This window comes from Lonchura striata, unplaced genomic scaffold, assembly GCF_046129695.1.
Source record: "Lonchura striata isolate bLonStr1 unplaced genomic scaffold, bLonStr1.mat Scaffold_85, whole genome shotgun sequence".
In the NCBI taxonomy this organism is placed as follows: Eukaryota; Metazoa; Chordata; class Aves; order Passeriformes; family Estrildidae; genus Lonchura; species Lonchura striata.
Window position 1 is genome coordinate 1,464,541 of NW_027461188.1, and position 27,402 is coordinate 1,491,942.

The 27,402-nt window shown below is 45.6% G+C and overlaps 2 protein-coding genes across 2 annotated transcripts in view; one reads left to right on the forward strand and one right to left on the reverse strand.

Moving 5' to 3' along the window:
• LOC110469778 (uncharacterized) overlaps positions 1 to 27,402 on the reverse strand; it is a gene marked incomplete at its 5' end in the record, with an annotated part of 706,345 nt that overhangs the window by 296,862 nt on the left and 382,081 nt on the right. The gene's annotated exons all lie outside the window — the stretch shown is intronic.
• Positions 1 to 27,402, forward strand: part of LOC144248772 (uncharacterized) — a 157,129-nt gene that overhangs the window by 126,015 nt on the left and 3,712 nt on the right. The window contains exons 2-3 of the mRNA XM_077790766.1: positions 3,452 to 3,607; positions 14,596 to 14,598. Coding sequence (XP_077646892.1) covers positions 3,452 to 3,607; positions 14,596 to 14,598 — 159 coding nt within the window. The remainder of the gene's footprint in view (positions 1 to 3,451; positions 3,608 to 14,595; positions 14,599 to 27,402) is intronic.

Below are 27,402 nucleotides of genomic sequence, written 5' to 3' on the forward strand. Positions count from 1 at the left end.
ACTCCCAGGGGCTGGAATTCCAGTTCCCAGCCAGGAAAAGATGTTCCTGCCCTTGAAGGCAAAGCTCATATGGAAGAGCCAAAAGCCAAGTGGAGCAAGATCCTACAGTGACATTTCACTGCCAGCCATCATAACTTCACCCATGGTTGTTGTAGCTCGTGGATTGGGAATTAAATCATGGCAGGGCCATTGGTAGGGGCTGCCCTGGGTCAAGGGAGGCAATGAGAGAGAAACAGAGCAGGCAATGGAAGGCAGGAGAGAAAGGAGGTGTTTTGGTTTGGAAACACAGGTGTCTGCTAAGAAAGGCATGGGCCTCCCCTGAAATGGAAAAATGAAGACTCTTTCTTTAAGAATTGTTATAAATTTGAAATTAAGGGCGGCTGTCAGGTAAAAATATGGAAGCAGGAATAACAGTTTTTTACTAGGGAAAAAAAAATAAAAGAAACAATGAAGTGAACTAAAACAACACTGACAGGGTCAGAATACAACCTGACACTCTGTTGGACAGGGTGTTGGCTGCAGTCCAATTGGAATTGTAGCTGCAGCCCTCCAGGAGTGTCAGGTGTGGTTCTGTTGGAGAAGTGATCCTGTAGAAAAGGGAGTCTTCTTCTGAAGAGGCAGTGGAAGAGGCAGCTGTTCCTCTGGGAAATCCAGCGCAGAAAAAGCTGTGTTGGTGCGCCAGAATCTCAAGACTAGATGCAGGTAGGAATGCTTGGCTCCTCACCCTGGGCGGAATATCTCACAATGGGATGTTACAGTTCTTATCAGTCATGCTGTGACATTCAATAGCCCATTATCAGCAGATGTCTCCCCCGAGGGAGGATTGGTTGTGGAAGAGATAAGGAAAAACTGCCCACTTAACACAGGACAACTGCCATACAGATGGCAAATAGAACACATCTTACTTTTCAGTCTGGGGCAGGAGGACATAAACAAAATCAGCTGAGAAGGCGGCACTCTGAAAAGCAAACCAGAACTGACAGAAAATGAATGGGACAGAAATCAATAGTTCTGGAAGTTTCATTTGCTATCAAAATAAATCACACCCACTCAGCCCCGCACAATCCTGATCCCACAAGCTCAAATTTGGATCTCACTTCTCCTGATCTCCTTGCAACCCCATCTCAACCTGGAGGCTGTGGAACTGAGTAATTTTGGCATGGGACTGAGGTGGGAACCAGCCATTTTGAGGTGGGATTCACCTATTTTGGGGTAAGATTTTGGGGTTTCGAGTGGGATTGAGTCATTTTGAGGTGAGAGACAAATCCACCTTGGCTTTTGGAGTGCAAAGATATGGAAAATACTACCAGATATCCCCCAAGAACCAACAGATCCTCCAGAATATGTTCCCAAAGGATAAATTCCACCTCAAATACCTCTAAAATGGTGGGACTTTTAACATCTCTGGTCAATACTATTTTTAGTCATTTTTCAGGTGTTTTTAAGTGATAAAGACAAATCAGAAGAAAATTAGGGCCAAACCAAAACCAGAGACCCCTTGAGCATCCTCTGGGCACTGAACAAAACAAACTCAGCAGATATTAAACTTAACCCTACAGATAATGCCTTGAGGAAGATTTGCTCTTTCCGCAAGTCTCTTGTGATTGAAACGCAAACAAATCCCAAACATTAATAAACCAAAACCAGAAGCAATTCTATGGCAATTCCAAATTTTATCAGTTCAAGCACAGCTCCAGCTCAGATGCTGGCAGGTTCCAAAAAAAGAAACACAGAAATTTGTCCCAATACAGATTATTAAAAGGAAGTTAAAGGTCAGTGTAGGTGTCACAAAGGTGACAGGGACCAAGAAAATAATGCTTCTTCTCCAAGACTGTGAATTCAGGAGATATTTGTAAAATAACTTGAGCTGGGCTTCTTGTAGGACTTTAGTAGCCTTGTGTTCCTCACCAGGTCATGAATGATCCATGTCAGCCTCACTGGTGTCATCTGCTCCCTTTCTTTCAGTGATTTTAACAAACTTAAGAGAGAGATGGAAAGAAAGAGAAAAGGGGAGAGAGCAAAGGAGTGACAGGGACAGAGATCTCCCCTGGGACAGGGCAAGTGTGACATTGTCCCCTGTGTGCGTGGCCTTCCCAGGGTGGGGGTTTTACACCTGAGCCAGTTTGGGTAAGGGGGGTGGTGTTCACCCCCCACCCCGAGCAGGGATTGCCTCACTGTTTCAGGTTACAATGTCAGATGTAACCAAAAGTGTTTTCAGTCCCCATCTCCATAAACTGTTATCAACAGGTGGGGCAGTGTTCTTTATCTCTTCCATGGCTCAGCCCTGATAACGCCCTCCAGGGGCCATCTTCTGTTAATGGGCCATTGAGTGTCACTGCAGGACTGATAAAATTACATCATCCCATTGTGGGATGCTCCACCCAGGGGAGGAACCAAGCATTCCTACCTGGATATAATCTCACCATTTGCAACATTGCGAACACCTTGCCTACTGCATTCCCAGAGGAGAAGAGCTCCATAAGCACCACTGGACCTTCAGAGGAAGACCAGACCCTTCTACAGGATCACAGCTTTGACAGAATCACGTTCATCACTCCAGCTGGACTGCAGCCACCATTTCATCAGACTACTGCCACCACCCTGAGCAATGGGTTGTCAGTTTATATCCTGACTCTGTCAGATTAAGCCAGTGTTTCTGTATCATTGTCTTCATTTTAATTTTATTATTCAATTATTATGGCTTAGACTCTCCCCCTGGTTTGCTTTGAAGCCAGTACAAAACTCACTGTGCTCATCCCTTGTTTTCCTCCCAAAACAAGATTTCCCGTACCCAAACATTCGCCAGATGGAGGAGAAGGTTGCAAGGAAGAGGAAGATGCCCTGGGACACCGAGGCAGGTGAGGAGGAAGTCAGTGCCCCTTTCTCCCTCTCTCCTGCTCCATCTCCCAGCCCAGCACAGCCCCCGGCTGCAGGACAGCCCCGCTGCCGGAGCCCTCCTGCCAGGGATGCACTGGGGGGATCTCCTTGCCCTTCCCTCTGGCACGGAGGCAAATCCCATCCTCTCCTTGTCCTTCCTACCCCAGAGAAGGAGCTGCAGATGGAGACCAAGAAAGACAAATCCCTGCAGCAGAACCTCATGGAAGAAGCCATTTTGAGCAACTCCATAGTGCAGGAATCCAACAGGGAGGAAAATCCCTGGAGATCTTACAGGAGGACGGGCTGCAAGCCCAGTGCAGGATGCTCTGAGGAGGAAAGACCCACTCTGGGCCAGGAAGGTGGGCAGAGCTTCAGCCAGAGCTCGGAGCTGGTGGTCCCTGAGAAGCTTCCTGATGGGGAGAAGTCCTACAAGTGTTTGGAGTGTGGGAAGAGCTTCAGGCAGAGCAACAATCTGAAACGACACCTGATGATCCACACTGTGGAATGGGCCTATGAGTGTGGGGAGTGTGGGAAGGGATTCAGCTGCAACTCCCACCTTGTCAGGTACTTACACATCCACACTGGGGAGAGGCCCTACAAGTGTGGGGAATGTGGGAAGGGCTTCAGCTGGAGCTCCCACCTGATCATCCACCAACACATCCACACTGGGGAGAGACCCTACAAGTGTCCCAAGTGTCATAAGAGTTTTCAGACCAGCTCCAATCTCCTTGTACACCATCGGATTAACACAGAGGAGAGGCCCTTCCGCTGCCCTGACTGCAGGAAGGGCTTCAAGCACAACTCCCACCTCATCAGGCACCAGCGCATCCACACCGGGGAGAGGCCCTACATGTGCCCCACTTGTGGGAAGATATTTCAAAGCAGCTCAAATCTCCTCCTGCATGAGCAGATTCACATGGAGGAGAGGCATTTCCTCTGCCCCAACTGTGGCAAGGGCTTCAAGCACAAGTGCAACCTTGTCAGCCACCAGCGCATCCACACTGGGGAGAGGCCCTACGAGTGTCCCCAGTGTGGGAAGAGCTTCACCCAGGGATCTCACTTGACCAAACACCAACAGAGCCACCAGTAAGGGGGGCCCTGAAAATGCCCCAGCTGCAGGAAGAGCTTTGTGCACTGCTCCAGCTTCATCCCCCATTGGAGGACCCTGTTGGGAAGAGCCCTGGTGATCCATGTTCCCTGTGATCCATGCTGGGAAGACACCTGTCCCTTTTCCTATCCCTGCCAATGACCTGATATGGGATTGAAGGACATGAGGGTCTGGCCATGGTCCTGTCACTACATTCACTCTCACCTCAGGTCATTGCCAGGGGCAGGAAAGGGACTTTCTCTCTCTCTCTTTCCCTGAGGAGAAGGGTGTCCTTTCCATGCAGGAGGAAATACGTGGCCAGGAAGATGCAATTGATGGTGATGTAGTTTTCCCTGTAAGTAGTTTTTCTTATCCCTTCTGTTGTCAATATTTTTTTCTGTTTCTGTTTGTTCCTTATCTTTTTGCTGTTCCCAGTAAATTGTTCTTATCCCAGCTAGGGATCTTTCCCTTTTTTCCTTCAATGGAAGGTGGGAGGGCAATGAGTGCTAGTAGGGTTTTAGCGGGAGCAGGAAATAGAGACATGCCATTCCTGAACCCCGGCCTGTGGAAACTGAGCATCCCAGCTGGTGCCAGCCCTGGTGGCCATGGCAGTAGCCTTGGGAGCGCGTCCCTGGCTGGGGCTGAGGGAACCTCTTCACTCTGGTGCCCAGGGACAGGAGTGGAGGGAGCGGCAGCAGCTGAGTCGGGGCAGGCTGAGGTTGGATCTCAGGAAAAGGTTTTTGCCCAGAGGCTGCTGGGGCACTGCCCAGGCTCCCCAGGGAAGGGTCACAGCTGCAGGGCTCTCTGAGCTCCAGCAGCGTTTGGACAGCGCTGCCAGGCCCAGGCTGGCAGTGTTGGGGTGTCCTGTGCAGGGCCAGCAGTTGGACTCGAGGATCCTGATGGGTCCCTCCCAGCTCAGCCAATTCTGTGGTTCTGGGATCCATGACCCTGGGGATGGGAGTGCCAATGGTTGCTATGGAAACAGATTCTGGCTCCAGGCCTGAGCTGGTGTCCATGGCAACCACCCCTGGCATGGGGTCTCCATGGAGCTGCCCAGGGACTGACCATAGCAACAGGGGCTGGGGATGGTTGCCATGGAAACTGACCATAGCAACAGGGGCTGGGGATGGTTGCCATGGAAACTGACCATAGCAATGGCCATATTGGGATTTCACCTCCAATGTTGACTGTTGTGACAGACTGGAGGAGATTGTTGGCTGGAAACATTTCATGTGTGAGGGAGGAAGGGGCAGGTCCAGCCTTGCCCTGCCCTGGAACCCCAGCCCTGCCCTGCCCTGGAACCCCAATCCCCCCAGAGCCTCTATCCCAGCCCAGCAGTGTCTGCCAGTCCCTGGCACAGCACAGGCAATGCTCCACGGCCAACTCTGGAGCCCCAGCCCAGCTCCTGAGTGACCAAATGACCCCAAGTCCCACCTGGGGGAAGAGCCCAGGAAGACCAAGGAGTATTAAAGGCTGACCACAAGGCAAGCACACATCTTGACCCTACCTCCTCTTGGAATTTCCATCTGGACATTGCTGAAATCCAGGAGTTGGTAGCTGAGTGTGCGCTTCTCTGTATCTTATTGTTCTCTCTTTTTGTATCTACCTCTTCTATTTCTGTACTCTTGCCAATATTGATTAACTTAAAATTGAACAGGCTCGGAGTTTGTGAAGCTGAATGGGCCAAGTCAATGCTTTGAGAAGTTTTTTTTGTTGATTGAATGCCATATTTAAATGTTTGCCAAAGTTTCACTGATTTTCTAAATTTCCCAGTAAAGGCTGCTTTGTTGCTTAGAGCTCCTGAGAAACTCTTGATAGTATTGCTCTAGTGCATCCAACTCAGAGTGTTGCAGATGATAGATAGATATGATTGTTCATAAATAATACAGCTAGGATGAGAAAAGTTCTCCCAGCTAGCCGGATGTCACTTCTGTCCTTGGATGAATCCTGGAGTGAAATGGACTGTTCCATCTCACCCCCCAGAAGATTGTGGCTCATCCCACACCTCTGTACCTGCCCCTAAAACATCAGCGTCTGTAACCCCATTGGCCCATGCCTTATCCCAGCTCACCTAGGAGCCCCTGATAAGGGGGCTCCGAGAAGCCATGCGGCCACTTGGAACCTCTTCCCACTCTTGGAACCTCTCCCCTCTCTTAGAACTTCCTCCCCTCTTAGAACCTCTCCCTCCCCCCCTGGGGCTTCCCCTCTCCTAAACCCTCCTTTTGTCTCTCCCCTCCCCTGCCCTCTTAATCCCGGCCACATGCTATGCCTGAGAGCACGAGGCTCAGACCTTCCTGCACCCCCAATAAACCTCTTTCCCCAAGAGCAACCTTCAGAGATCTCTGCCTCCCTCCACCCACACCGTGCTGGAGCGTGGTCATCCCGCATTTAGGTCCCTGGGCTATTTGTTTTTTGAGTTGAAAAGACTAAAGTGGTTTCAGTGGTATAATATACACATCGCTTGTCAGGTTGAGATCAAAGCAGCTTTAGCTATAAGAGAATAGAAGATGTCTGCACTTGGCAAACTCTTATTTTTCCTCCACGTATGCTGTACATTCATCAAAGAGCATCTTCACAAGACATACTTTCAGCTGTCACCCACTCCTAAAACTATTGCAGCTGCCTTCCTTTCTTCCTCAAAAAGATAGAATGGGGCTTTTTTCAGCCCCAGCCATCCTTCTCACTGTGCAGAGATAGGGACTGTGCAGTGCCCTCAGCCTGGGGACAGGTGCTCATTCTCTCCTGCCCCCAATGGTGTGAGTAACAAGCTTGCAAGCAGGAGACACTAACAGAAGCAGGTGTCTCTCACTTTTTTTTCTTTTTCTCTCTTTTTTTTTTTTTTTTGTTGTCACTTTCCAGTATTCTGTGAGCAGTAAAAATCCTTAAATATTTGCAGGGGAAACTAAATTTTTTGTTCTTGTTTTTGCTTGACTAAAAATCTGGGGGTTTGCCAAGATGCAGATCAAATCAACAGCAATCACTGTCAGTGGGATTTTTTTCCATGTTGAAAAAGTTTAACAATTAAATTCCATCATTTACTCTGACATGTTGAGATATCAGTCACTATTTCATGGGCCAAGCACTTATTCTGGATTATATCTCCCCGTTATATAACCAAGTATTCCTTCAGTACAATGGTCTTTTTGCCAAAAGATTTGATGTTCCATAGAAGATGCAATTACTGTACAGAGTTTGTGCATAAAAAGAAAAATCCTCAATCTCTGACATATGTATAGAGCTGACAAAGGAAAGAAATTCAGTATCAGAGCTGGGTAAAATGGCTCATGGTTCAAGTGGTTGTTTTTAATGCTTTTAATAAAAAAAATCCTCTGCTGTTGTTTTTAAATACATGTAGTCAAATCTGGAAAGTTGAGCATAAGAACATAATGTAGCCACAGTAGGATAATGGACTGAAAAAAATAACCACTGAAAAGACTGAATAAAAAATAAACACTCCCCACTTTGTCCCCCAATTTTTCTGGAATTGTTTAAAGCTAAAAACTACAAAACCAAAACTTACAGAGCTATTTTTTCTGAAGTGTGGACTATACAGTAGTGATAATGAAAATGAAAACAAACCTCCTGGGATGGTTGTGCTACTTTGCCCTGCCAGATACAGAAACATTTCTATACTTTAAGTATTTTATGTTGTTTTAAATTTTATTTCATTTCTAGGGAACAACAGTACCTCAGGTCATTTTGATGTCAGATTGTATTTCACATCATTCCTGTATGAGGTGCATTTATTTTCTTTGGATACTTCAGGAAAACATTATGAGGAGCCTGAAAATTGATTATATGAGCTGTAGTCAGGATGCAGCCTTACAGAAAAATTATGAGCACTAAACTTTCCTTGCCAGCAACAATTAAAATATGCAAACCAGCATTTTAGAGAGTTTGAGTTGAATGGTGATGACTTTAAATGGCTTTTTAAAGATGGTGACGAAAGTACTTATGGGTATTTTCCCCTATACTCATACAATTCTGTGTCTTTAATGCACTGTAATCATAATAAATATTTCCAGAACTGAAGAAACAGAGCCTGAGAGCTTGTCCATCCTAGGAGTTTCTATTGTTCTCATAATTTTTTCTCTACAATTATCTCTTCTCTTGGAAACACTGTGACATAACCATGCTGCCATAATAAGCATAAGCAGTAGAAATCAAATTCAGAGCTACACAACTTATTTTACAAGGAGAACAGATAATGAAATGGTAAGTAGTGTCAATATACATTAATGGAAAAAATTGCCTAAGCCCTGCATGGCTCTGAAAGAGCAAGCTTTCCAGTTATTTTCAAATATTCTGATCCACATGGAAAATGCAGAGAAGTCCTATTTTGCAGGGCTGATTTGCTTCCTATGTGAGCCATAGCAAGGTCAGAATCCTTGGAAGAACACTGCTTCTTACCTCAAGATTTCTGTGAGCTTCTGCCTTGCTTCTGGCTTGGAAGACCTTGAAAGGAAAAAAAGAAGAGGAAACAAGTGCACTTTTAACCAGGGGTGACTCAAGAGATTAAATCGCTGCCCACTGGCCATGCTTCACAGAGCACAAAGCGAAGATTGACTGCCCATGACAACATTTGAACCTTGTGTCATTGCTGTGAATCCTCCTGGGTGTACTTTGCTCCTTAGACTGAAGGCACTGTCATTGAGCAAGCTGGGGGTTAAAGCAGCCTTTTTATTTTGGATAGTAATTCACTAATACTTGGGGACTGAGAGGATTTGGGTTGCAGTACTTATTACAGCCTATTTCTGCCTTGGTGGAAGGAGGTGAGAAGTACAGAGTACCTGAAGCAAGGAAGAATTGAGATATGCCAAAGAACCAAAAAGCTTGATTGGCCACCTAGAGCAAATCTTTGTGGGCTTTAGGAAACTGTGGGGTGGCTGCTCTCACCTGCTTCATGACTGGCCTTTCTTTTCCTGCATATTATTTTAATTTCTACTGTTTGTAGTGATTTTTCTTGCACTTTGCTCCTTACTATGAATTAGTATGCTGCTCAAAGCTAAATATCAGCCAAATTGATAAAGATAGGTTATTTATATCTTCTCAGGATTTAAATGCCACAGAAAAAAGTTGGGAGACTTGAGCAGATCAAGCAATGTTTTACCCTGCAGCCCCATGCAAGTGACTAACTGCTTTAATGGCAGGTACATTGACAGCTTTAGTTTGGATATGGAGGGAAAATAGATTGTGTTTTGGAAGACACTGCTACTTTACTCAAATTTGCTACACTACAGCTCAAGGGTTAGAGCACACCTAGACAGTGTGACCATGCTGTAACTATCACTGTGTTCATTTGTAGTTTTTTACTCAGAAGTTGAAGCTTCTTCTTCTTCCTTTAATTAGCTGCATCTATCAGGACCTGTTTTGTTTTCTGCTATAAATGGTGGGTCAAATAAAAAGGACAGATTTCAGGCAATTTGAGAAATTTTTCTCCTTTTATTATTTCTTCACACATATATATGTAGATATTGCTGAAGGGCAGCTATTACTGAAGGGTAGCTCAATCTTTTAGGACTAAATTGTTCCCTAGGAATGTGTAAAAGTGACTGTGTAAAGAAAACTTTAGCAATCTTTCCAAAGATTGCTAAAAAAGTTCAGGAGTACTCTGCTGCAAAATTTCAGGCATTTCAGGGCATTTTCACTTCAAACTTCAAGCATTTCTATGGAAATGATCTAGAGACAGCATACTTAATATATCCAACATCTCTGTTTGCAAAGAGTCTTTATTTCAGATAGAGGTATAGGAAGGACATTCTCAAAGATACAGAGGGTTACGTACAAAGAATGACACATTTCAGGCAATTTGAGAAACTTAACTTCTTTTATTAGTTTCTCAAACATAGATATTCAAGTATTATTTAAAAGCAGACAAGCAACTGGGGGAATTCTCTAAACTAAGGGTAATTGTCTAAACTAAGGGTTTAAACTAATCTAGTCTAAACTCTATTTCTCTACACTAAGGGTAGTTTTGCAAAATAGTTATATACTGCCAACACTAAAGGGCCTCTGGAATGAATGCTAAGAAACAAGTCTAATTAAAACTACAACTCACTAAATAACTACATTAAGTCCCTAATAGGCTAGGTTGCTGTCTTCGAGATATTCCAAGCAACCTCCATCAGCTTCACTGTTCTTCTGCGAGGATGTGCAGGTGGAGCCAGTTTCTGCCTCCTTGACTCAGGAAACAGCACTGTTGCAAATGGAAGGTGAAGGGCAAGGCCACTCATGGAAGTGTCTGCACAACGAAACCATGTGCTGAAGCATCTTCCTTTCACAGGAGCAGGAAAGCAGCTTCAGGATTGCCACGGACAAATACAACAATCACAAAGAGTCGACGTCGCAGCAATCGGCTGCGAACTTCTCCATCAGAGCTTTGTGCAGGGAATTCTTCTCAGTGTTGGAGAGCATCATCCAGAGGCGAAAGTGCAGCTGAGCATAAGCCTCCATTGCCTTTCTGTGGGCATCCGGATCTCGGGCGAGGTACTCAAAGAGGTTGAATGGCTCAACCTTTTGCATTGCTGGCGGCAAGCTGATCTCTGCAGGAAGCTTCTCGTTGCCTAGAACAAAATGGTCCAGGCGTTTCCATTTCAGGCAGAGCTGCATGTATGCCATGATGTCCTACAGCTGCAGTGGAAATTCCTTCCTGCGCCAGTAGACCGGTGGTAAGATGTTTAACACATGCATGACCAGAGTCTTCTAGGTAGAGGTGGAAAAACCTGTGCTGCTCAGCATGCAGGTGAAGAGCTGCAGGTATTTCAGGTGCAACCTCTTACATGGTATCTGCCTGGCAATGTGCTGGAAGAATTTTGCCTCCGCCACAGCGAATGTCTCAGGCCATGCTGTTCTTGTGAGGATGTTGGCCTTGGCGGGCTGACTGCTCACAAGGTTACCGGAGTTGCCTTTCTGGGCCTCTATAGGCTGGTTGACCACAAAGATGTCAGAGTCTCCTTGGTGCACCCAAAAAGCATCTCCACCGACAGGGTCCTCTTGCCTCTGCTCAGCTGGAATTGGCAGGACCAGCTGCAGTGCTGAAACACCAAGTGCCAAGAGTATGACTGAGGCACATGCAGCCACGAGCATCTCACCATCTGGAAGAACCAGCGAGAGGTTTTCTCCACATCCAGGTAGGAGCCGGTGCAGAGTGTCTCCAGGAGGCTGTGCTGCTTCTTCCGCCGCAGCTCCTCCTGCGAGTGGTGCAGGAGGCACAAGAGCTTCTCGCCCAGCTGCTCGCTCTCACACGTGCACACCAGCTCCACACGGACGCTGAAGGTCCTTATGGAGAGTTTTGTGGAAGAATGGCTTCGTGAGAAAGGACATGACTACGTGCAGTTAGTGAAGCAGTAGCTGAAAATTGCACAGTGCAGCAATAGCAGATGTAGCAATAATATCTTATGTCCTTGGCTAAGCTGGTTCTCAACAGTAGAATGTTCAGCAAAAAGATAAATGTAAGGGAAAACAAAGCAAGCTTAGAAAGCTCCAAAGGCGGGGTTGACCTGTTTTTCATACACCAATGATGAGCTTAAATTTTGCAATATGCATGAGCTTCATTATAACGGGTATAACTATACATGTGTGCTTGAAATAAACTGAGACTTGTTGACATTATAGAATGGACTTGTCTCCCGTCATTTTTTCCACAAAATGGTGACCCGATCGACGTGATAGGTGCCACGGTGGAGTGACGAAAAAGGGTTCGGGTCCTGATGCAGCCAGGACGGCAAAAGTGCTGAATTGAAATAGAGTGCACCGTGCCCCAGGTGACTGCAGAGGCAAGCCTGGCCGATACGTGCTGCCGACGACCTCGGAGGGCTGCAACAGCGCTGACAATATAGGTATGGAGAGGCAAGCAGCATATGATTTATTTACTGCATTCTTGCAGAAAAGGCAGATTAAAGGCATTGATTTGCAAAAAGATCTGCCAGGGTTATTAACATATGGGTATTCTAAGGGGTTCTTTGTAAATCCTCATACAGTACATGAGTTGTCTGAGTGGCGTAAGTTTGGGGATAAACTATGGGAGGAAGTTTTAGATGATGATAAGACAGCTAAAAAGTTGGGAAAGTGGTGGAAGATAGTTCACAATGAATTATTACAACATCAGGCAGAAAAGAAAGCTGCCGAGCAGAGAACTTCAGCACTAGAGAAAAATAGAGGTTTTAACGGGGAGGATTGGTTGCCTGGTGTTTCCATGCCACCTGCTGTGTCTACAGTGGAGTTACCTCCATTGCGACCTGTGCCTGAGGACACAGAAACAGAGTCGCGTTGTGAGCCCACGGCTCCTCCAGCCCCCTCAGAACAGAAATCGATACTTCGTCAAAGTTTGTCTGCCAGTAAGCCGACCCCTAGGGCAGAGTCTGACCTAACGGAGGCTCTGGCCAGGGAACGGAGGGAAGTTTGGGCGACTTTGGCAAGAGAGGAGCTGGACAAAGGAGATGGGCAGGCTTTGGAACTAGCAACAGAACTGGCTTGTCCTGTAATTTTTCAGCAGCAGGCAGGCGGGGGGTTAACAGCTCAGATTACACCGTTAGATTGGAAGTTGTTGTCACAGTTGCGAGCTACAGTGAGTCAATTTGGAGTTACTAGTGAACCGGCTAGGCAGATATTGGATTATGTTTGGAGTACTAATATATTGCTACCAGGAGATTGTAGAAGTCTTGCTAAGCTTATTTGCTTGCCACATCAGAGGCTTTTGTTTGGTGCACATTGGCAGGCAGAGGTTAATGAAGCTGTAGCTATACAAAGGCAGCCTGGAGATCCTCTTCATGGAGTAACTGTAGATGAATTGATGGGCTTAGGACCATATTTTCGCACTGAGGCACAAGCTATGCTAGGACCTGAGAAGTGTCGAGAGGCAATGCGACTAGCTCGAAGGGCTATAGATAAGGTGAAAGACCCGGGAGGTTTGCCAGCGTATATGGGAATTAAACAAGGAAGGGATGAGACTTTTGGAGCATTTATTGATAAGGCAGCGGCAGCAATAGAGAGAGCTGGAGTGCCTGAGTTTATGCGTGGATCATTGTTGAAGCAGTGTGCTTTGCAAAATTGTAATGCTTCTACAAGAAGTGTGTTAAACACATTAGGAGCTAATTGGACTATAGAAGATGCATTAGAGAGGATGGCTACTATACCAACGGGGCAGCAGGCATTTTTAGTTGAGGCTATTAAAGAGCTGGGAGAGGGATTAAAAGAGCAGGCAAAAGCTTCACAGACACAAATGTTAGCTTCACAGACACAAGTGTTAGCTGCTCTTGCACCCCTCCAAGCGTCAGTAGCAACCCAGGGAAATGTTTACGGCAGCCGTATGAGATGTTTCCGATGTGGAGGGACAGGACACGTTCGGCGAGAATGCTCTGCTGCTGGAATATGGTGTCCTAAGTGCAAATCGGATACTCATAACATTGCTGCCTGTAAGAGGAGACCGGGAAACGCCCGAAACAGCGCGAACAAGAGCAGCCGCGCTCCGACACAAATAGCTGCTCCAGCTTGTCCAACAGGACACCTTGCGTCCAGCCACAAGAGAGAGCCTCGGGATGGACTTGGCAGCCGCAGTAGAAGTGACTTTAATGACACCACAGCCGCAGAAGATCCCCACTGGAGTTAATGGACCTATTATAATCGAGGGCAAGACAATGGGAGCTTTGTTATTGGGAAGATCATCGGCCTCTATGCTTGGATTATTTGTGCTGCCTGGTGTCATTGATGCAGACTATACTGGTGAAATTATGATTATGGTTCATACTCCATTTCCTCCTATTCGAATTAATAAAGGACAAAGGATTGCTCAATTGGTTCCTCTAGAGCAAGTTACTAAGGCTGTATCCTCACAGAAAAACCGTGGAGGAGATGGATTTGGATCTACAGGAGGTCTGACTCTATTAACTTTGGATCTGAATGACAGACCAAGAAAAGAGGTTTTGTTGGAATATAAGGGGCAAAAATGTATGCTTACAGGTTTGCTGGACACGGGTGCTGATTCAAGTATTATTGCACCACAGTGTTGGCCTGCACATTGGCCTTTACAGCCAGCTGCTACAGCAGTAACAGGAGTTGGAGGTTTAACTCTTGCAAGTCGCTCGCCATCTCTTACTGTCTCAATAGATGGTAAAATCATAAAGGCAATATTTTCTGTTGTTCAGTTACCACCTACGGTGCAATGCCTAATTGGACGAGACATTTTGACACAGTTAGGGGTTGTCCTGACAAATGAGCACCCTTTGGAATAATAGCCATTGCTTGGACTTTCCCGATTCCCATAATTTGGAAAAGTGATGAGCCTATATGGGTAAAGCAATGGCCTTTAAAAAGGGAAAGTCTGCAACATGCTCATGCCTTGGTCACTGAACAATATCAACAAGGGCATCTGAAATTATCTACAAGTCCTTGGAATACCCCTATCTTTGTAATAAAGAAAAAGTCAGGAAAATATCGTTTGCTACATGACTTGCGGGAGGTTAATAAACAGATGGAGCCAATGGGTGCACTACAGCCAGGTCTGCCTAATCCAGCAATGTTACCTGAAGGATGGCCTCTATTGATAATAGATCTCAAAGACTGCTTTTTCACAATAGTTTTGCATGACAGGGATACAAAGCGTTTTGCATTTACTTTGCCAGCTCTGAACAGAGAAGGTCCAGATCAAAGATTTGAATGGACGGTTTTGCCTCAGGGTATGCGTAACAGCCCTACTTTATGTCAACTTTACGTAGATTCTGCATTACAACCATTGAGGCAACAGTGGCCACAAGCTATCATTTATCACTATATGGATGATATTTTGATTGCTCAGCCTAAGTCATTTACAAGTCAACAGGTTAAACATGTACAAAACTTGCTGGGACGTTTTAAGCTTGTTGTGGCCCCAGAGAAAATACAGTTAACTTCTCCTTGGAAATACTTGGGATGGACATTGTCTCAAAGTCTGGTAACACCTCAGAAATTAGAACTGAAAACACAAATTGTTACTTTAAATGATGCTCAGAAATTACTAGGTGATTTACAATGGCTTAAACCTATAGTGGGCCTTCCAAATGAACTGTTAGATTCTCTTAGACCCTTATTGAAGGGCACAGACCCAACAACACCAGTGACCCTTATTCCTCAGCAGAAAAGAACTCTTCAGCAAATTACAGACTGTATGGTTCAGGGTCGTGTACATCGGCGAATACTGGGAATCCCGCTTAATCTCACTATATGGTGTGGTGAAAAACATTTGCTGGGAGCTTTAACACAGCTAGAAACAAAAACGGGGGAGATAAGGGTGTTGGAATGGCTATCCCCTCCACTTCAGCAAACAAAAACTTTAATTCAAAAAATTGAACTGTTAGCAGCTTTGATAAAACGGGGTCGTGAGAGAATTTTGCAGGTTGATGGGCGAGAGCCTGAACTAATACAGATTCCTATGAAAAAGGACTCTTTACAATGGTATTTGGTCAATAGTGAAGAATTGCAAGAAGCTTTGCTAGGAATAGGAGGTGCTGTCATAACTGAAAGTATTAAAAATCCTCCATTACAGTGGATTGGAAAATTGAGTTGGATGGTTCGGCCACAGCGAGAAAAGGAGCCGATTCCTGGTGCAATAACAGCATACACAGATGCAGGGAAGAGGTCAAGAACAGCAGCAATTACATGGCAGGAGCAGGGAGTCTGGAATCATGAAATTCTTACTGCAAATGACTCAGATACCCTTCAGACCTTGGAGTTAGCAGCTGTGGTATGGGCTCTAACAGTCCTGAAGGGGCCTTTGAATATTGTTACAGATTCCTTGTATGTAGTTGGTGTCGTGGAAAGAATAGAGGACGCTGCTATCAAGGAAGTACGAAATCAGAGACTATTTGAACTGTTCATACAACTTCAAAAAGCAGTAAAAATCCGAGAACATCCTTATGCTATTATTCATATAAGAAGTCACAAATGGGAAATTGGTTTAGGAGAGGGTAATGCTCGGGCAGATAAGCTCGTTACAGTTACTCAATCTTCTCCTTTATCAGGGCAAATGCTTGCTAGGGAGGCACATTCTATGTTTCATCAGAATGCAAAAGGGTTACAATGGGAGTTTGGAATATCCCATGCAGATGCCACTGCTATAGTGAGAGCTTGTCCTACCTGTAGTCATCATAATGGGGGTCATGGCATGGGATGGGGAGTTAACCCACGAGGTCTTTCATCTAATGAACTCTGGCAGATGGATGTTACTCATGTAAATAGTTTTGGTCGCTTGAAATATGTTCATGTTACTATAGATACATATAGTAAATACATCTGGGCAACAGCTCAAGCTGGAGAAAAAGCATTACATGTTATAAGGCATTTGTGTAGTTGTTTTGCAGTAATGGGAGTGCCAAAGCAGATTAAGACAGACAATGGTCCTGCATACATTGGTGGCAGGGTGAATAGATTTTTAAAATCATGGGGAATTAAGCACATTACAGGAATAGCACATTCTCCCACTGGACAAGCAATTGTAGAAAGGGCAAATGGAACCTTGAAGAGATATCTGGAAAAACATAGAGAGATTGGAGATGTTCAGGAAAGATTAATGAAAGTGCTCTTTGTTCTTAATCATTTGTGTGTATTTGGGGATTCAGAGGCACCACCTGCAATGGTTCATTATGGTCAAAAAGAAATGAGAAAAAAGGGCAAAGAAGTATGGGTCAGGTATAGGGACCCTAAAACAGGTATTTGGCAGAACCCAGCAAAGGTCCTATATTGGGGAAGGGGATATCTTTGTGTTTCCACCCCTACAGGTTCACTCTGGGTGCCAGCAAAGTGGACCAAACCAGCTCTGGATGAGTCGTCTCTTAGCTCGCCTGACGGATCAGGACCAGAGGAGAATTGAAGAGAAACTGATTCGCACAGTGGGACCTATTCTTCAAGAGATAAGAGGACTTTCCCCAGTGATTGATCAACTTTTGCCTTCAGAGTTAACTTTTACAGCAATTGTTACAGCTATTGAGGCTTTACAGACTGTTCATATTCCAGGACCAAAGAATCCTGAGTGTCTTAGTTGTGGGAATTTTAATTGTAATAGTTGGATTGCTTTTGTTTGTGGGGGTTGTGGAAAAACATACTGGGAAGATCAAGTATTTTTAAAACGACATTTTTGGTGTAAACATTGTGACTTTCAAAAACGAGGAGATTCTTGGCAGAGAGATTTAATACGGGATACAGGCTTAGGAGTTGCTATAGCTTTACAGTTATTTGAAGCACCAGAACAAAAAATATTAGCTTTTTATAGGTGGGAAGCAGAACATGCTTGTGATAGATTAATTAAGCAAGCAAATTCAAAAGTTTTATCAACAAGGTGTCAAAAGCAAGTGAAGGTATCTATAAGATCTTATTTAGGAAAACCAGTAGTAGGAAATCCAGACATAGAATTAGATAAGCTTATTAAATATGTGCAGACATTAAAATTAAAATCCAAGCAGAAGAAATCATGAGAGCGATAAGGTGGATAATCTATTTTGTTCTTTTGACTAATCTTTGTCATGGACTAATAGAATTTAATCAGCCCAGAGAAAATATTTGGGTAACCTTGGCTAACATGACTAATCAAAGTTCACTATGCCTTAGCTTGGGAGGAGTGACAAATCCATTTCGTACCTGCCTAACAGGTGTTCCTGTCTGGAGACCAGAGGAATTTTGTGGGTTGATAAGGAATCAGACGCTTTGCAAGAATTTTGCAAAGGTGAAAGGGCCAGACAAGAATATTGGTTATACAGAAGCTCAAAGAGATGGCTATAGGCAATGTTTGTTGATACTGTCACTTAAAGAAACATTGCAATCTCCACCAGAGGAATTAGATCTCTTTGGAAGTGCTAATGCTAGTTTAGGGAATGCTTCAACAGGAGGATGGTTTAGCTTTGTTCCATTGAATTTGCAGAGTGTAAATAACCCAAGAAACAAATGGGCTTCTCTGGACTCTTCGCTGGATTCAGAAAGGGTATCATCTCAGTTATATTCCAACTGTGATGGTTCCAAGATAACGAAACCCTTAAGGTTGCCAAAGGGTGTGTTTTTGATTTGTGGAGATAGAGCTTGGAATGGAATTCCGGTAAAACCACAAGGGGGACCCTGTTACCTAGGAAAACTAGCACTGTTCCATCCTAATATATCCTTGCTAATGCAATGGGACAGGCTAGGGAAGACAAGGAAGAGGCGTGATGTGCATGACTTAAAATGTGATCAGGTTGGACAACCTCAATTTTGGAGTACTTTAAAACAGGTAATAGTGGCAACCCTGTTACCAGGAGGAGCTGCCAAAAAGGCTATGGTGTTAGCTGAACAATTGGGATGCTGGACTAAAGATGAACTTAACAAAACATCGGAGGTTTTATCTATGCTTGCTATGGATGTACAAAGTGTAAATCATGCTGTACTGCAGAACAGAGCAGCCATTGATTTTTTGTTGTTAGCCCAGGGACATGGATGTGAGGAATTTGAAGGAATGTGTTGCATGAATCTCTCTGATCATTCTGTATCAATACATGCTAAGATTAAAGAACTGCAACAGGGCCTTCATCAATTAAAAGAAGAAGATGGTCTAGGGATAGAAGAATGGCTTAAAAGTTTAGGGATTGGTCCTTGGCTAAGAACTTTTATCATGTATGCAGTAGGAATCTTGATTGTTGTTTTACTACTCTTGCTGATTTTACCCTGCCTGTTTAACTGTCTTCAGAAGCTGGTGGAACGCATGGTTCAAAAGATGTGGACAATTAACTTAATGGTCCAAAACAAAAACGGGGGAAATATGGAGAGTTTTGTGGAAGAATGGCTTCGTGAGAAAGGACATGACTACGTGCAGTTAGTGAAGCAGTAGCTGAAAATTGCACAGTGCAGCAATAGCAGATGTAGCAATAATATCTTATGTCCTTGGCTAAGCTGGTTCTCAACAGTAGAATGTTCAGCAAAAAGATAAATGTAAGGGAAAACAAAGCAAGCTTAGAAAGCTCCAAAGGCGGGGTTGACCTGTTTTTCATACACCAATGATGAGCTTAAATTTTGCAATATGCATGAGCTTCATTATAACGGGTATAACTATACATGTGTGCTTGAAATAAACTGAGACTTGTTGACATTATAGAATGGACTTGTCTCCCGTCATTTTTTCCACAGGTCCTTGCTGCCATTTGCCCTGCACTGCTTGGCTCTAGGTGGAAGGTGTGCCCTGGCGGGGGATTCAGTGGGACCAGCACACGGTACACCCCATCCCACTCATGGGGGCTCCAGCCCTCAAAGGCACTGCCCACCCCGATGGCTACTCGAGGCACCGGATCAAAGCTATTGCTCACGCTGTACACAAAGACACACGTGAAGCTCTCCATCAGCTCAGCTGTCACTGAGCAGCCTCTCTCCAGGTCCTCCACAGGCCACTCTATACCATCCACTAAAAGGATGTCCTTCTCATTCCCAGCATCTTGGGTGTCTTCTCTGTTTTCAATTCCACCACTGGCATTTTCTTCCCTGCCACCATCACTGCCACCTTTTTCACTGGCAGCCACATTACCTTGTTCCTCTTCTTGTCTATCATTATTCTTGTTTCCCTCCACATTCACATCAGCCTGTTATCCATCCTTTTTTCTATCATTGCCATCTTCTGCTATCACATCCTTATTTACTTCCTCAGGTGCAGGAAAACCACTATGGGCAATTTCATTCCCACATTGATTGCTATCTTCCTGCCCAGTCCAGTCTTTACTTCTTTGGTCCTTGTCACGTCTGCTTTCCTGCACCTTCACATCCATGTATTCTTCTGTTCCATCTACATTGTCTTCACCTTCATTTACATCAGTGTTTTTGCCTGCCTTTATAGTAACACTATTGTTTTTTTCTTCATTTCCTTCTCCTTCTTCCTTTCCAGTGTCCTTGTCTTGGTCCACCTGTACATCCTTGGTTTTTTCTTCATTTGCTTCTCTAGATCTTCTTTATTTCCAGCAACATTGCCAGGTTCTTCTTCATTTCCTTCAGTGGTAGTGTCTCCTGGCATATCCCCATCACTCTGTCCTTCTTTCTTTAAGTGATAGCCATTGTCGACATCGCTGTCTTCCTTCACATCATAATTGCCACTGTTGACATCGCTGTCCTCCTTCATCTTCACATCATAATTGTCTTCAGTGGCATCATCCTTGTTGCCATCATCTGCAGCCACAGGACTGCCTTCTCTGTCATCTTCAGTGCCGCTGTTTTCTGCCTCCAGAGTCATATCTCTGTCTTCTTCACCTTCCTCTGGATCAGCGGTGTCTTCTTCCTGTTCAGTTATTCTCTCATCTCCCAAGGTCTTGCGGGAGCTCTGGTCCTTGCTGCTGCTGCTGGCCTCACAGCTCCTTCTCCGGGAGCCCAGCCACAGGCCCAAGAGGAGCAGGATGCCAGCAAGAACCCAGAATGGCCACTGCTGCAGGGCACCAAAGAGCATGGCTCCCCAGCCCTCATCCTGCTGCTGCAGGGGCCCCTGCTCCAGCTCCTGCATCAGCCGGGCCATCTCACGGTCCAGCAGCTCCTGACGCTCCCGCATTCTCTGGTGCGCGGCCTCATCCAGCCCATCCCCAGCTGGCTGGGGGTACTGGATCAGGCTTTGCACAAGCACAAACAGCAGTGACAGTAAAGCCATGGTCTGCAGGAGGACACACAGGAGGGGCTCAGTGGGGCCGGAATGGAGACAGTGAGGGGCAGGAGCGGCAGGGATGTGGTGGCAGGAAGGAAAGGGCCCCCGGCAGCTGGCAAGGCTGCACCGCTGCCCCGCGCGCCCCGCGCCCCCAGCAAGGCGCTGCGCCCGGCGCTGGGCCCTGGAGACGGGGCAGCCCCGGGGACCGGCGCTCCTGTCCCAGCCCTCCTCCAGCCCCCTCTCCCCTCTGCTGTGCACTCACCGCTTGCCGAGGCTCTACTGGGGCAGCGGCACCGGCCTGGGGCCTTTTATAGTTGCCCCCATTGTGACACGGCCCCTGTGCTGTCACAGAGCCCAGAGCGCATCACAGGCCAGCCCCGCCCGCCGTCCCAGCCGGGTCATGGAACTCATCATGGCCCCGATGCAGAGAACAAAGGAACTGAAGTCTTTTTGTGTGTTTCAGGCTCTCTTATGTAGTTTGTCTCACAGCCACACAGCACTCCCCCTACCCCAGACTGGATGTGAGACTTCAAAAGGTGATGCATGTCATCTGCATCCTGTTCTGTTCAGCGCTTGAGACAAAACACCTCAACACCTCTTTCTGCTGCTGCTGGAAGGGGCAGATGAGATGGCTTGAGCTATGCTTGTAGGAAGCTACCAAAACAGTAATAGCCTCTTCAGCTGCACACTCACTAGGCAGAGGAATTTACCTCAAGGCACATGTTGGACCTGAAGGCACATCTGGAAGTGAAAAAGCATCTTGAGAAAAAATATCTGCGTTTAGTCTCAGAGGAAGAATTTGAGCCACCTCAGAGCATTTCTGTTTTGTTCTATAATTTTGGGGTTGGCGGCTTTTTTTTTTTTTCTTTTTTTTTGAGGGCAAAATAATTGTAATAAACACTACCAAATGTGAATTTCCCCTCTCCCTTCTTTGATGGAAGACAAGCAATGAAAAAGTGGCAATTGCTCTTTCTCTGCATCTTACTCCAACATTTGCAGGTTTTAAAATTTGTATCTTCTTTTCACTAGTCCATCAGTTTGAGGTGATGTCTGCAAATGAATAATAATTTTTCTTACCACTGTATCCTCAGCTTTAAGAGGATTCTCTCCCTTTCATATTCAGATCTTTCATTTTCTGCTTTATGCATCCTTTAAAGACCAGAAGCCTTTTCCCTCTGCTTTTTAATTTACTTAGGAAAAGCACATTAATTAAACAGTTACATTTGGTTGGTTGAAGGTTGCCCATGATATTTATTTAGCTGGAGGTTTATCTGGCTGTCAGAATAACTCACTGGAGAGATCACAATTTTATAACAATGCTGGTCAACCAATGTGACCTTCAACAGGACCACCTGTGGTGAACCTTGTGAGCCCGCCTGTGGCACTCATCCCTGCCTTTTCTGGCATGATTTTATATGCTACTGCATCTCAGGCACACAGTATGTAACTTCTGTCAAGCCTTCAAGACACTAGAAGTGTGATTCTGGAAATGCTGATAAATATAAAAGATACGACTCAGAGACAGCCATGTTACCTCTTCTTCTAAGGTTTCCAGGGCTGTAAATGAGGGGGGACAGGAACAACCAGACAATCAATTTATGGAACACTGAAAAGGTCAAGATATTGTAATATGCTGTATTGCACTGAATCTATGGGATATTAAAATTCAGATGGTTCATTCCTAGAAAATATTTGCAGTTGCACAAATAGAGAAGCACAGATTTCCACCATGGTGGCAATTACACAAACAAATGGATCTACTCCAATTACAGGTCGAGACAAACATCCTTGTGTGAGCTTCTTTGGAGCTTTTATATTTGGAGTACTGAGTTGTTCCACTCAAGCAGAGGAACTTAACCTGATACCAGGGATGGAAGGCTTCTTCCCTTCTTCTTTCTCATAAACAAAATGATGAGAAAACATTAACAGTCAGATCAACCTCTGTTAACCTTTTAACTTCAGCTGTTGATATGATTAAGTCAGGAGCCTCTGTTAGACTATTTTTACCTCTTATTTTCTTTCTCTCCTTTCTGATCCTTAATTTGCACTTGACATTTCAATTGATTTGTTGGGCTAAGGAATTTTGCCACTATTAGCTTTACTTTGACAAACCTCTCTTATTTTAACATAGAGGGTCCCAGAAATTTAGCTAGGAGCCATTTTGACATAAGGGAAAGATCAGGTTTCTGGTCTATGTGACCCTGTACATTTTACAGGCTTTTGAGGAAAAACTCCTTTTCTACAGGATGCAATTTCTAAACCTCTGGACATTGCTAGTCTAATCGACCCTAAGTGGTGCCCAACATTTTTTAAATCCTTATCAAACTCTGGACCTGCAGCTACAACTGAGGCTGCAGCAGGAACACATGGAGTATAAAGGGTATTATATGTATCTCGCAGAAAATAGTCTTCTCAGTACATCCCTCCTCTCAGTGCTTGCTTATATTAAGCACTGAAAGTCACAGTTCTCTATACACAGCAGAACCTGACTATTTAGAAAGGAAATAATTTAGCCAGCTAACCCAGACAGAGAATTGAGGCATTACTTCAGGAGAAATGAGGAAGGTGATGTCTGCCATTAGTCTTCAGTTACAAGAAGAAATAACTCCTGTCCCAAATTAAAGCAAGAGTTGCAGACCTCTTGCATTGCGACTACAAACAAAGTTGAAAGAGTATTCTGGCAAGAGCTTCTGAATTTAAATACAGAAATGACACAGGTCACGTGAGAACCAAAGAATGGAAACATTAATAAAGGAAGCAAAACCCTGTCCATGTCACTCCAAGATGTCTTCTGATATCCATGGCAGAATGGTGAATTTGACAGAAACATTTATGTCTGCCAGGCAGATATCCAGTTATAGGAAAACATTCTGTTTGTCTATGAAAACGCAGTTTTCAGTAAAAAAGATGAAAAGTAATTTTGAATGTATATAAACAATACAAAATCATTCTTCAGGATATCTTTATGTATCAGGAGGCACATCTTTTATAACACTTTTATTGCTATATTTGTGAATAACTGTTTTGCAGTGCTATTTTAACTCAAATAATTAAGCTTTCCTTCTGTTTTATGTTTAAAAGTTTGGGGGTTGGGGTTTTTTGGCATTTGGAAGCAAGTCAACTGGAGAGCATTTTCTGTGCCATCTGAGGTCAAAAGTAACAGCATGGAGTCAGAGAAGGCCATTCAGCAGGCAGTTTGTATCCTCAGTTGGGTATCCCTTCTGTAGAATGCAGCTGGTATAAACTATACAGGGTCTGGGGCTACAGAAACAGCAGAAATTAAGAAAGTGAATTTTCTAGAAAAGCTTGAAGTATAGAAAACTTTGAGCATGCTGTTAAAGAAGTTGTGAGTTTGGTTCAGGGGACTGCAGAGATGATCCCTTCTTCAGTCATATTTCAGTTGTTAATACAAGAGGAAATAGATCTTTTGATCACTTTTTCCTGTTAATAATCTGTTTTTAAACACTTCTAATAGATTGTTTTGCACTCATAGTATGATAAAAAACACAATTCTTGAAAAATTCAGCTACATGTGAAAATTAGATTTGGAAAAAATGGTGCTTCTTTACAAGTGTTGAAGTAGTTCTCTCTTCTTTGAGTAACTCCAGCTTTAGAGCAGGTATTTGAAAGTTACTAGTGAATCATACCTATGTCCTTCACCATTCTAAACAGACATCGGCACTTTGAGCCACTTTGGAAGCCTCAGCTGTTATGTGCAGTGCCTTCTCCATAAATAGCCAAAAGTTAGGGTGCTGGAGACTCCATCTTCACTGAGAAAATCCATTCTAAAACTTGCTGAAACTATTACTATCTAATCCCCAGCTTCTAAAGGTGTTTCTTTTTATCCCCATTCATTCTTTGTACCCAGCCTGAGCTCTGGGGGTGCCAGGGGTTATGGAGGTCCCTTTGTATTCCTAAAGCTGCCATAACCCCCTGGAGGAACTCCCCTGCAAAATTAGTTCTGCTCTCTGAGTCTATGGCTTCCACAATCCCTTTTATTGGAATTATGTCTTTTAGAAATGCCTTAGTAAGTGATCCAGTGGTTGCTGAGCAGTCAGAATTGCTTTTGCCCCCCTGTTAGGTGAGATGGTGTCACCAGAAGATATTGAAGCCTTCCTGCTCAGGGCATTTCAGTGCCAGGCTCTTACAAGCACACACAGCTGTGCTGGTTGAGCTGACCATGGGGGTAACCTGCGCTTTGTCTGATTCCCTTTCCTCAATAACAGCGTGTCTTGGAACTCTTTTCCCTTCTGCTGCCCTTGAAGAGCCATCCAGAAACACATTTTCTGCCTCAGGTCAGGCAATGTCTCCTGAACCTCCCCCAGGCTGGGTCTGGAGCTGTGTCACTTGAATGCAGTGCTGGGTTTCTTCCCAGCCCCTCTGTGGGCTGTTCAAACAGGAGGCTGGGTTAAACCCTTCCCCTGTCCTCAGTTCTGAATCCTCCTGTGCCACTGCACAAGTTTCACACTGTAATAACCGAGCACTGCTCATCCACTGCGAGGCTCTTTTGGTTATCAAAGCTTGACCTTGATGGCAGACTGGAACAGTTGGAGATCCTGTTGTCATCAGGTTTTGGGCCTCGGTTCCCGCTGAAGCTGTGGCTGCACAATTCTGCAGACAATGAGGCCACTCTGGCCACTGGGTGAAACATTTTGGCCCAAGAATTCCTTTGGCATGGCCCTGTTTAACATTCACCTACAATTCCAATTTCTTTTCTGAGTCTGGAAGAGACAGAGCTGAGGCATCAATATTTTTGGTTGTTCATTTTCTCAAGTTTTGCTCTCTTTCTCCTGTCCATACCACAGCATGGAGGCTGTCTGAGGTTAAAAAGTCCTACAATGTTCTGGCTGGAACAGAGAATCCTCAATCCAGGCTGTGTAATTCCCTATTTATCCTCAAAATTGTCTCAGCTCCTTTTTGGTCCAGGGAAATGTTACTTCTGAGATTGCCCAGTGCCTCTCTGGGTCAATTCACCAGGAATCTTCAGTCCCACTATTTCCCAAATATTTAACCTTTTTCTCCACCATTTGCCATTTGTTTTTTTTTTTTTTTTCCCCCAATACTCAAAAGATATTTTTAGCCAGGAAATTCAGCCATTTCACTGGGGCTTTGTCTACCACTTGTTCTTGTCCTCCTCATTGGAGCCATCTGATTCCCTGACTGGCAGGATAGGAGTGCTGTAGGGAGACATCCCTGGCTCCAAGAGCCCTGCCTTTAGCAGGGACTCCATACCAGGCTGTGAGCCCTTCCTTCCCTCCCCTGGAACAGGGTGTTGCTTGTAGACACCACTTGTCCTGGTTGCTTCCAAGTAATTTGGAGAGGCTCCCCATCAAATTTTCCCCCTGGGGCTGCCCACACCTCTGGGTTCCCTTCAGCACAGGCCTTGCCAGACATTTGACCCAAAGGTACAGCAGCAATAGCCTCTGTATCACCTTTTACAATATTACAATGCCACCATCAAGTTCCTTCCTAGTCAATTACAATCAGAGTAGGAAGAAAAAGAAATTAGTTTATTTCAAACCTACCCCCCACAGCTCCTAACAGTGATTGAAGAAGTGATACCAGCTCAAATTTCCCATTTATTCCCTTATTAATGAAAACATTCCTTTACAATTTTCCCCCCTTAGGTGTAAGATTCAGAGTGGATGGAGAGGCCCCTGTGTCCATCAGGAGAGGCCTCCTCTGGATGCAGACCCAGCCTGAATGTTCTCCAGGGCTCCAGTGTGGTGGGTCCCCGGTGGGATGGGAGCTCAGAGAGCCCTGCCAATCCATGTCCATGCAGGGGTGGACTTGCTCCTGCTGAGGGTGCTGCTGTCTGTGCTTGCAGTGTCCTTGTGGGCTGCAGCTGGAGCCCTGACTCCTTCCCAGGGGCTGTTTGGGTGGGCTCTGCCCTGGCCAGGAGGGCAATGCCTCTGCCAGGTGCTTGTGGCCGACCCCGTCATCCCCTGGGTGCTGGGGCCCCCTTGGGCCCTGGGGTTGATCCCTCAGGGGCTGTGGGAACTCTGCCATGACCTTTGCCTTCAGCTTGGCCTTTTGCTCATCCCTTCTTGCCTTCAGCTGCTGTGCCTTTGTGCCCAAGTGCTGCAGGGCTTCTTGTGCCACTCCTGCAGCCCCGGTCACTGCCTGTGGGTGCTCATCCTCTGAGAGCTGCTGAGCTTGCTGCAAAACCTTTCCTTTCTGCAGGGACCCAAAGCAAATCCTGAACAGCAAATCCTGATCCTTCATGTGCACTCTGCATTTCCCAGGTGTTCCTTTGTTTTCCCCTTGTGCTCAGGGTCCCTGCCCAGCCCGTGTGGCAGAGCCGGTGCCTGTCCTGCCGCAGTGTCCAAAGGCGGCCCCCCCGGCGGGCAGGGCCGGCAGCTCCCCGGGGCCGGGCAGCGGCCGGGGCGTCCCGCAGCCTCCTGGGGGCCGGGGGCCACTGCCGGCCCTGCCCGGGGCTGGTGGGGTCAGGCAGCGCCCGGCGCTGAGCCCCGGCTGCCCCACAGCCCCGGCCCGGCCCCGCAGCTCCCCACAGGCCCCAGCCCGTGCTCCCGGTGCCGCACCTCTGCGCCCGGTGCTGCCGCTGCCACCGCAGAGAAACCCCTGGCATCCTGACCTCCTGCTTTTCCTTCTGGGAAAGTGGGAATTCAAAGTATCAGCTAGCAAATTGTGAGGATAAAACGGTGCAGAAAAACATCCTAATCCTGAGTATTTTTCTGTTCCTCCTCTTTTCCATCATCCTTTTTCTTACCACATAGATTCCTTCTGCTGCTTCTTGCCTGAACCACATTGCTGCACACTCCTCTTCACCTGATCCCTTCCCAATACACCAACACCATCCATCCCTTGTTGTCCA